The following is a 10,879-nucleotide window of genomic DNA, read 5'->3' as shown; positions in this document are numbered from 1 at the left end:
AAGTTGTAGTAAGCTGGGATTGCACCACTGCACTCCAGTCTGGAGGACAGAGCAAGACTCTGTCTAAACAAAAAAAAAAGAAAGAAAAAAACAGAAAAAGACATAGTTGTAATAAATCTCAAGCAGGTTGCAAAACAAAGCTGGTTTGTTTATGCTTTTTTTTTTTTTAATGTTTTGTTTGGCATCCATATACTAACCAGAGCTGGCCAATCCCCCAAACCACAAGAACGTTGAAAAATGACAAGCTGTATGGCCACCCCGCCTTGGCCAGCAAACATGCCCCTCATCCTACCTACCACCCCGTAGTTTTTGTATTCTGATCATTGTCCAGTAAAACCACAACCCCACTGTGCTTGAGGAGTCTCTTTCCAGGACTCCCTACTGCAGTAGCTTTGAAAAAGTGTTTGCCTTCAACTCTAACTAATCTGTTTCTGCTTTGACCATTTGGTTTTTGGGCTAGGCCATTTCACTGGATCATCTGGAAAACAATGTCTGGGGATGCCCACCAGAAGAGTGTCTTCTCCTGGAGTTTGGAGGTAGTTGAGTATGGAGGAGGGAATGGGAGGGTGGATCTCACCATATCTTCCTTCTATTCCCATCCATTAATTATTCCAGTGTTCGCTAACTCTGCAGGGCTCCTGCAGTGGGTTTAACCAAAAGACTTTCACACAACACCAGCAGATTGCAGTTATGTATTCAGTTTCCTACGTACTTGAACAACAGGGGCCATGGGAAGGAGAGGAGAAACATTGGGAGAGCTGCCTGGCTGGAGTAACTGACTTCTATTAAGTAATGGGTTCCTATGCGCACTTTACAAAATCATCTTCCTACAGGAAAATCGGCTTCCACAGGGATAACACGGGTTGCAAGGGTCACATGGGCTGCAGGGGCTGCAGGGGTTGCAGGGGCTGCACGGGTTGCAGGGGTTGCAGGGGTTGCAAGGAGAAGTGCAAGGGTAGCAAGGAGACTCGATCTTGACACAACTGCCGAGCCCGTAGGAGTATGTTACATCCTTCTCATCCACACAGGGCGGCAAGCTGAACTCTTTGCAGATGTTCATGTAGCTGTACTTTTTCGATCCGAGGCAGTCGTACCTGTTCTCCCGCTCAGCCGACACACATACCTTTCCATCCTTCACTCGAACTTTGACTTGATCAGGTTCAAAACCGCATACATTCACCGATCCTAAAATGTTACTGCTACAGCAGGAGGAAGCCAGAATTCTATTTGTTGTTCTTCTCAGTCTGGAATTGAGAAAAGGGATAGGGTAGGAGGGAGCTCAGACCTCAGAATCCAGACACAGCTTGAGAAGCAATATTTTGATTTCTAGCTTTTGAAATAGCCAAAGTTAATACTAGCCATTGTGAAAATAAACTTTACACAAATGCATGAAGTAAAAAGTGTGAGTCCACTCATGCGAATCACACTGCCCCGCAAGTACACCGCTGTTAACGATGAATGCATGATGCCTGCCCTTCCAAATCTTTCTCTCATATTTAAATACCAGCTCCTCCTCTTATTATGGATCCTTGGGTAGGTTCCTTAACCCCTCTGTACCTCAGTTTCCTCATCTGCAAAATGGAGATAATAATAATAATAATAATGCCTGCATCATACAGGACTATTGGAGGATTAGATGAGATTATGATATTTTACTTAGCACTGTGCTTGGTACATTATAAATCCTGCTTAATTATTACTACTCTCATTATTATTACTGTAATTAAATTGTGTATATAACTATAATTAAATTATATAAAAATTATATTTTATATTTATATAGATTAAAAATGGGATATAACTAATAAGATACCATTTAAAATCTGCATTTTAGAGATGGCTGTCAGCTTTAGAACCCAGCCCTACTGGTTCATAGGACAGGTGCTACCTCTGGCAATTGCACAGAGACAGCCTGAAAGCTCAATCAAACAATGATGGCAGAAGAGCCCTGGCCTGGCTCTGCCCAGCAGGGCCTGGCTCCTCCAGGCTGGGAAGTCACTCTAGCCTCTGGACAGCTAGCACCAGCAGAAATGCAGTCAGCTGGGTGGGGCCGTGTTGATCAGATACAGAACAACCTGTCAGTGGTGTCCTGAATCAGGATCGCATCAGCTAGCAAGAGCTGATCGTGCACATCTCTTCCGGACTCCCCAATTAGTACTGCACGCTGATAGCTTGAAATCAATCATAGTCATGATGAGGATATTTACACCACGGAAACTGGAAAATGCTACATGTTAGGGCTCTCCTCTGTCCTCACTGCAGAGCTACCATGGTTCCTATAGAGCTACCTTGTTGCTATTCGGTAATTCTATTGTGTAAATCCTTAATAAAAATAACAACAGCAGCTCACACTAATTGATCAGTTATGATCCGTCAAGAGGTAGTAAAACAAAGTGCCTAAGAACAGACTCTGGAACTGGAGTATCTAGGCTTAAAGCTTGGCTCTGCCATGTGGATAACTTACTTCTCTGTGCCTCAGTTTCCTCATCTGTAAAACTGGGGCAATAAAAATAGCCTACATCATTGGGTTGTTGTGAGGCTTAAATTAGTTAATGCAAGAAAATATTTGCAATAATACTCGGCACATAGGATGTTAAGGTTTTGTCTTTTTTTTTTTTTTTTTTTTGCAATGTGCTGTGGAAGGTGCTATGCATGTTAAAGGCATATTTCATTTAATCTTTACAATAATAACTGTGATGCAGATGTAATTATCACTATATCACTTTTGTATGTTAAATTTTGTTTATGCAGTTACTTCTTTTTGTTACATAAGTTATACAAGTTCATTGTAAAAGTCAAAATACAGATAAGTAAACATATGGACTATTTTAAAAATACCTATAGTCTCATATAACTCTTAGCATTTTGGTGTTTGACTTTATGTGAGTGTGTGTGTGTGTGTGTGTGTGTGTAGTTCTATATACATGTAGAGGGAGAGTTTTGTATGTGTTCTTATGAAATCATGCTATACGTACTGATTTTTATCTGTATTTTCCACTTGAGCCCTAACATGATTAGATTAACAGTTTGAGTGTTCACTACCCTTGTACTGAAAGTTACAAATCAAGACTCTTAGTGGCTAATTATAAAATGATCAAATAGAACTCAGTCCCAGAAGACACTGAAGCAAACAGAAACAACTTGTGTAATACACCGAGAGGACTGTATTCAGTCCCATTTCTTTTTTTTCTTTTTTCTTTTTTTTTTTTTTGAGACGGAGTCTCGCTCTGTCGCCCAGGCTGGAGTGCAGTGGCGCGATCTCGGCTCACTGCAAGCTCCGCCTCCCGGGTTCACGCCATTCTCCTGCCTCAGCCTCCTGAGTAGCTGGGAGTACAGGCGCCTGCCACCACGCCCGGCTAATTATTTTTTGTATTTTTAGTAGAGAAGGTGTTTCACCGTGTTAGCCAGGATGGTCTCGATCTCCTGACCTTGTGATCTGCCCACTTCAGTCTCCCAAAGTGCTGGGATTACAGGCGTGAGCCACCGCACCCGGCCTCAGCCCCATTTCTACCTCTGGCCCCATGGAACCTGGGGGTGGCATGGGGCATGATTGTCTTTCTTGCCTGGGTGTGCCAGGGTACCCTATGCCACACTAAGGAGAAGTAGGAGACTTCTGAACTCTTTGAAATCTTTATCTTTGTGAGGTAAGCAGGAGAACGAGCACTCTATCATGCTGGATGGGCAGAAAATAGCTCACAAAGATGCAGGGAACCAGCCCAAACTCCAGGCATGGTACCCTCTCTGGATAGATTACAGGCTTAAAGCCAGAGCAGCCAAGGCCAAGGGGAAGCACAAAGCAAGATGGGCACTCTCTGGGCCTTTCAAGACTCTCCCACGGTGTGTGCACGGTCTGAGAATCAAACTTCTCCTGTTCAGCTCAGATCTTCTCATATGAGATGAGAAACATCAAATCCCACCAGGACGATGCAGCTGGGCCTCCTAAAGGAGGGCCAAGGGCCCCAACTAGGAGTCCTTGCTAGTGGCCCTGGCTATGGCCACAGCTGGTTTTGGCAAAGCCCTCTTGACATCCACAGAAGCTGGATCTGGGAGCCAGGTCTATAAGCCCAAGTCAGCGCCCAGATTCATCTCTAAGTAACCTGGGTCCCAGGGCACAATTTCATGTATTTTGTTGCTTGGGTTCCTTTTTTTCCTCTATTCTGGTCACTTTGGCTCCTGTGGCTCTGCAACAGTGTGCAAGGGTCTCACAAATGTCTTCAGGAAGTCACCCAAAAAGACTTGGCCAGATCATACTTCTTTTTCTTCTTGCTTCTAAGTCAGTGGTTATCAGGGAAGATGTGTTGGTTTAGGGGAAACTGCAGAAGCCACATTTTACTCATCAGACTCAACTCTGAACTTGCAATTTGACTCCTGCCTGGTGATGTCCCCATCAACCCACCTGGAATTTTCCATGGCTCTATGGGGTTCTGGCCAAAGGGAGTTTGCCTCCTATACTTGTTATCATGGGGGCGAAGCTTAGCCTCAATAAACATAGGGAAATCAGCTCCTTTGCAGAAGCCTCTTAGGAAAGCTGGGGAAAGCTAGCAGCCAGCCAGGGCCTGTGTCTGCTGCTCTGTGCAGCCTCCTCTCCTCCCTACTAATGCTAAATTTCACCCGGATGTACAACCAAACTCCCGAATATGAAACATGCTGCCCACAGCAATGATCAGCTGCATACCCAGCCATCTTCTCAAAGATATAAATCAGATTCAACCTGGTCATGAATAAAGTAATGAAGATGTGAAAAATGTCTACCTCTACCAGGGAACCAGGTGGGGCAGGCCTTCCTCTAGGCTTCATTGGAGTACTTTGCTTTTTCTCCTGAATTTAGCCCCATCCCAAAGACCCATTTAAACTTGATCCCTGTCTTTCCAACACATCTTTTTCCTTCTCTTTTCCTTTCTTCTCCTTTTCTTTTATTTTCCAGCCTTTTCTCTCTTCTCCAGGCTTTTGGGTTGATACTGAGGACAATGTCACTCAGCAGGGAGCCAGGCAGCGTGGCACAGGTGCATCTGACTCTCCTGCAGGGTTTGTTAAAACACAGGTGGCTGATTAGCCGGGCTTGGAGAATCAGCTGATTAGGCCGAGGCAGTAGAATCGCTTGAACCCAGGAGGCAGAAGTTGCAGTGAGCCGAGATCACACCACTGTACTCCAGCTTGGGCGACAGAGCAAGACTCCATCTCAAAAAAAAAACAAAACAAAACAACAACAACAACAACAAAAACACAGGTGGCTGGATTCCACCCCTAGAGTTTCAGAGGTTTCAGAGCTAGCAGGTCTAGCTAGGGTGGAGCTGAGAATCTGCAGTTCTAACATGCTGCAGGTAATGCTACTAATCAGCTTCAGGGGCCACACTTTGAGAACTACTGACCAGAGATTAAGCTCATGGATTCCAGACTTGGGCACACACGGCTTCAAGTCTTGGCTCTGCCACCACCTAGTGATCAAGAACATGGCCCCTGAATCTGTTTCATTGTCTGTAAGATGTCCAAGATAATATCACCCAACATGTCACCCATGTTACAAGGCTTAAATGAACATGAAGTGCTAGGAACAATTTCACTAAATAAAGTGTAAGTCTTCTTTATCAAGCTGCACCAGGCCCCACCTTACATGGACTTGCCCTAAATCTGAAGCTTTAAGTCTTATATCATTAAACAACAAGGTCAAACCAAATCATACCAATGCATTTGGCCTAGATGGGGAGAGACTCTTACCCCACAGCCAAGGGGTGACTGAGTTCTGAGAACTATGGATGTGAAGAGTCTATGATGAGAGGCAGCCAAGGGCCCGACTCACTTCCACTTCTGCAGAGGACACAGAGGTTAACAAGGGAGAGCTCCCCTCAGTGGGAGTGGAAGAGCCAGCCTTTCACCAGCCAGAAAGCCCCATAGGGCTCACTTATACTCCGACCTCTGGGTCAGAGAATGAGAGAGACTAGAAAGTTTTCTCTGAGGGCTTAGACCTGGGCAAGTCACCTCTAAATCCACAAAGAGCTCACCATGAGGCCTGACTGTCATCAGCCTCACCAAGCAAGAGTGGATTCAGTGAAAACCTCATCCTCAGAGCATGAAGGGGGAACCAAGAAATGAGGAGGCAGGTTTTTGAAGTTTTGAGAGTGCCCCTGGTGTGGGGATTTCAAGGGAATTTTTCACTGAGATTCGTGCCAACCACAGACAGTTGGGTACGTGGACAGAAACACGGTCTCAGGATTCGTTTCTAGGTACCGGTAAAGAGTACAGCTGTAAATCAAGGTTCATTTGCTCACGAGGACTGCCTGGTGTCCTGGCCACATGGGGCACCCATGAATTAGATAATAAACTCCTAGGGCAGGATTGAGGAGGGCCTGGGTTTTGTTTCTCCAGCTCTAAGACAGAGGGCAGGGAAAGCCCATGAAATGTGGTGGTGAATCGGGCACAACTTAAATCAGGCTGGTGGCACAGCTTCCCACAGAGGAAACCAATGCAGTACCCTCAGCCCCTCTAAATCCAGAAGAAGGAGGAAGAGACAGGGGCACTGCCTGCCTCTTGGGGAGGAAAAGAGGATATCAAAGAAGCTACAGAAACAAAGGTGCTTACTTGGGTCTCTACTAAGGAAGACACTGCCAACATGGTGTCTTCTGAAGCGGCTGCCCAATAAAGAATGGAAATGGATTGGATTTTCTTTTATTTATTTATTTATTTTATTTATTTATTTATTTATTTTGAAACAGGGTCTCTTTCTATTGCCCAGGCTGGAGTGCAGTGGCATAATCATGGCTTACCACAGTCCTGACCTCCCAGGCTCAAGCAATCCTCCCACCTCAGCCTCCTGAGTACTGGGGACCACAAGCATGTGCCACCACACTTGGTTAATTTTTTTATTTTAATTTTTATAGAGATAGGGGTCTCCCTGTGTTGCTCAGGCTGGTCCCGAACTCCTGGACTTGAGCAATTCTCCTATTACAGCCTCCCAAAGTGCTGAGATTACAGGCGTGAACCACTGCACCCAGCTTGGATTGGATTTTCTATGCCCAGTCTAAGAAAACACCACACACACGCATCAATCAAATAACATATAGTCAGGAGTGCTCAAGAAATCGGTGGGATCAATTAAGAAATTGTTGGCTGGGGCTTTTTACCAGTTATTAAAGGAGGACCCAGAGACACAGCAGATTGACTCTGACACAGAAAAACAGTTTCAAGGGGGCCAAGGCAACTATAGACTAGAGAGTCTTTACTTCATATTGGGCAAAGAACCTTCTGGACAACACAGCCTGCCATCTGAAAGGATGTGTCATAACTAACCAACCCTCCCGCATTCTTTAAAGGGGAGGAAGGTCATATGAATATGAATTCTAAACTCAAAAAGCCTTGGGCAAGCTTTCACACCAAAGATTGTTTAAAAAAATTGAATCAACATGATATTTCTGCGTCTATTTAGTCACGGATCAGGCGCTAGCTTAGAGATAAGAATAAAAGGCATTGCACTAGAAGAAAAAATACCACATTGGGGGCCTTCTGGGACTGAGGCTAGAATCAGGGTTTAACATTTTCACCCATATTCAGGAAAATTGAATATTTAGGTTTGCAAGTGACACTAAGCCGTTCTGGAGAGTGAAATGTGAAGTTGTCAGAAATACAGCATAGAAATTTCACAAGGTGGTGTGAATTGGAAGAGATAAAGAGGACAAGCCTGAGGTCATTTCTACAATGGACTTGGAGTTATCATTTCCGAGATCCAGAAATTAATGTAAAGACATCACCGGCTTCACATATTGCCCGCAGGCACAGAAAAAATAGGCAAAGACCCAGACGCTGTCAGGAAGAGCATCACAAACCGGAGAAAACATTACCTCTTGCCTAAACTACACTGCCGAGAATTAAGCTTGAAGCTGTTTCTACTGCACGCCGAGAAACAAGTCTTCTAAAAGAGGCATAAAGAGAGTAGATGGCACAGGACAGAGAGGGATTTTAATCGGTAGAGTCTGGGGATAGGAGAGAAGCCAGAAGACAGAGGCTGGAAAGACCTGGACAAGGGTATTCAAGTATCCAAAAGTAGGAGGAAAGTGGATACTGATCTGCTCACAAGGAAAACTTAACTTGGACCAAATATTTTAAAAAGAGCCCCTGCCTCACAGTGTGAGCAATTTATGTAATTGATACCCTAATAAATAAAAACAAACATTGGTTCAAAGAGTATAGATGAACTGACAGGTGAAAGCTCCCAGGCTATGAGCGAGGTTCATTCCTGACCATTGGTGGCTGGTGACCAAGACAATAATTATCCTTTTTTTTTTTTTTTTTGAGACAGTCTCACTTCGTCACCCAGGCTGGAGTGTAGTAGTGCAATCTTGGCTCACTGCAACCTCTGCCTCCTGGGTTCAAGTGATTCTCCTGCCTCAGCCTCACAAGTAGCTGGGATTATAGGCACCTGCCACTACGCTTGGCTAATTTTTTTTTTTTGTATTTAGTAGAGATGGGGTTTCACCATGTTAGCCAGGCTGGTCTCGAACTCTTGACCTCAGGTGATCTGCCCTCCTCCACCTCCCAAAGTGCTAGGATTACTGGCATGAGCCACTGCACCCGGCCTCCTATTGCTTTTTCCAAAGAAACGTCACTGTCACTGTTGTCAAGAGACTCTATCTATCTATCTATCTATCTACCTGTCATCTATCAGTTTTTCTGCACTTTGCTTGTTTGACTTAATACATCAATATGTAAGATGCTTCATCAATCCTTTCTATATTTACTTTTTATTCCAGTGCATGAATGTATTATTTTTTTAACCAGGGACAGCACTTTCAACCATCTTTTTCATCAACAGTAACAGACTAAATGGCATATGTAAAAAGTTAGAAAAGGAAAGGTTTCTCCAGGCAAAAAGAAAATACAATCTAAAACAAAATTTTTTTTAAAAACTGACTCCTTTTAATTACCCAATTCAATTAAAAAGCCTTTCAAGTCTATCCTGAAAGCTACAACTCAGTCCCATAGTTTATTTGCAAGACCTTTGCTAGAGTTAGAGGGGAGGCCAACATGATAGACCTAATTCCAGATACAAGGTAAATCTTTGTCTGGAGTAGGGGGATAGGAGAATGATATTCCCACAAAACCAAGGCAATGCCTCATTGTTCAATTTGCTCTCCTGCTTGTAAAGCCTCTGGCACACATTAAGGATTTGATCAATTATTATTACTTCTCCTGTAGTCATTTCTGTAAGTCCAAATATACTCAAATCACTTTACTCATAACCAGGAAAAATGTTTAGTTTGCTGCTTCCAATGGCTTTTTAATGACACCCCCTGTTTCTTCCCTTCATTAAAGCCGCATTATTTATCATACTGGCATTCTTGCTATAAACCACTAACGACCTTGCCAATCGACATCATTACATTGTCTTTTGAGAACCCTACAATTCCCATCATGGACTCATTTACTCTTCTTTCCTTAAATCTTTCCTAAGTCACCAGGGTCATTATCCTCAACCCTTTTAATCTTTGTTCAAGTATTGATTGTCACATATTTTTCCTTATTCCAACTTATAAGGCTAATATACCGACTGTAAAAATCTAAAAATGTTATTTTACTTGGCAAGCTCTCGCTTCTCATCTTCTATGGCTCTGATGGCTTTCCTCTCCAAACTTCTGAGAGATGGTCGCAGACAGTAAAGCTTATAATCACACAGGCAACATGGGTAGAGGTCACACAGGCCACAAGAGCGTGATCGCTTGGAATAGCACAAGCAGTACGGATATGGGTGCAAGTCACAGCAGCAATAGGGGTGCATATACAAGTCGCACAGGCACCGTGTGCTAAATTCGTCGATGCATCTCAGTTGCCTTAGTTCTCTGTCCACCTTCTTTATGTCCCTTCTGACACTGTCCAAGAGACAACTCAGTGCAGCCATTGTGGTCACACCTTATTGTTCTGTGAGTACCTTTGGGAAATGGCACTCAGGGAAAAAATTTGTTCTAAGCCCTTCTCAGAAGTTGCTTTTAAAAATAAATGAGGCACACATGATTCACTTACTTTAAAGCTTGTGTTCTATGACCTCACCACCTTCTGAAGTATGTCATAGTCTTCTGGTTACCATGTGAACTGCACACAGTCATGGTCTCCAGAGACCCTCCTCAGAGTTACACAGCTACTCTCAGAACCGTACTCATGTTGAGATTTCACTCACCTTCAAGGAGGATGGGTCTCCCAAGCGAGCACAGCTCATCGGGGTGCATGGGGCTGGCCACTAACATCCTTGCCCTGTGTGTGCTCTGGGGACTAGCCATAGCTATGACTGTATGTTTGTTGAACTTGGTGCAGGTGAAGGCAGGTGCTGCCCACACCTTTCTCCATGCCCTTCTAGCTCTAGCCTTGACTGGAAGCTTGGCCTTGCTCCTTTTGTTCTAGAATTCATTCTGGATCCAGACAGGTAGAATATAAAGAATGTTCTCATCGTTCTCCTCCTACCAAGTCATCCTCAAGTCAGCCATTGCCCTTGACCTTCTGAGTTACAAGTCTCTGAGTCCTGCCCATTCTTTGCCATCTGTGGCCATGGCTGTCTGGGAACCTCAGTTCTCTACTGGTTGGGGGTCCTGTCCTTAAGCTCCCATCTGTCAGTGCTCAGGGGCCTGTCCTGGGGAACTACCTCCCAGCAACTACACCTTTGGTCTTGCATCCAAGCCTCCAGATGACTTGTCCCTGAGTGCTTTCCAGATGTTGGTCTTTGACGCTCTTGTAGCCAACCGCCTGAAGGTGCTGGAAGCCAACTGCCTGAAACCCCCGCTTCGGCCAGTTTCCTTTACTTTCTGTTCAGTTAACATCCTAGACCTCTGACTCAGCCTCAGATTTGGTTCTCGGTGCCTCTACTCCTCTGGTCCTTTCACCTCAAACTGAGGTCCAGCTC

The 10,879-nt window shown here is 44.4% G+C and overlaps 1 protein-coding gene across 1 annotated transcript; it reads right to left on the bottom strand.

Annotated features, from left to right (window-relative positions):
• Positions 1–677: 677 nt before the first annotated feature.
• On the bottom strand, positions 678–10,048 carry ODF1 (outer dense fiber of sperm tails 1). Its single transcript, XM_054498370.1, has 2 exons — positions 9,567–10,048; positions 678–1,244 (listed from the first exon to the last, which is right to left on the bottom strand). The coding sequence occupies exons 1-2, from the start codon at positions 9,884–9,886 to the stop codon at positions 812–814; spliced, it is 753 nt and encodes a 250-aa protein (XP_054354345.1). The 5' UTR covers positions 9,887–10,048; the 3' UTR covers positions 678–811.
• Positions 10,049–10,879: the final 831 nt, after the last annotated feature.

This window comes from Pongo pygmaeus, chromosome 7 (assembly GCF_028885625.2).
Source record: "Pongo pygmaeus isolate AG05252 chromosome 7, NHGRI_mPonPyg2-v2.0_pri, whole genome shotgun sequence".
Taxonomy (NCBI): domain Eukaryota; kingdom Metazoa; phylum Chordata; class Mammalia; order Primates; family Hominidae; genus Pongo; species Pongo pygmaeus.
Note: the sequence above shows the minus strand (reverse complement) of the source record. Positions and strands in the feature narration are given on the sequence as shown.

Excerpts from the sequence above, each read along its gene's own strand:
- ODF1 (XM_054498370.1), bottom strand. The coding sequence starts at position 9,886 with ATGGCTGCACTGAGTTGTCTCTTGGACAGTGTCAGAAGGGACATAAAG. Across the intron at positions 1,245-9,566 it reads GAGAAGCGAGAGCTTGCCAA|ACTGAGAAGAACAACAAATA; the intron begins GTAAAATAACAT and ends TCTCAATTCCAG.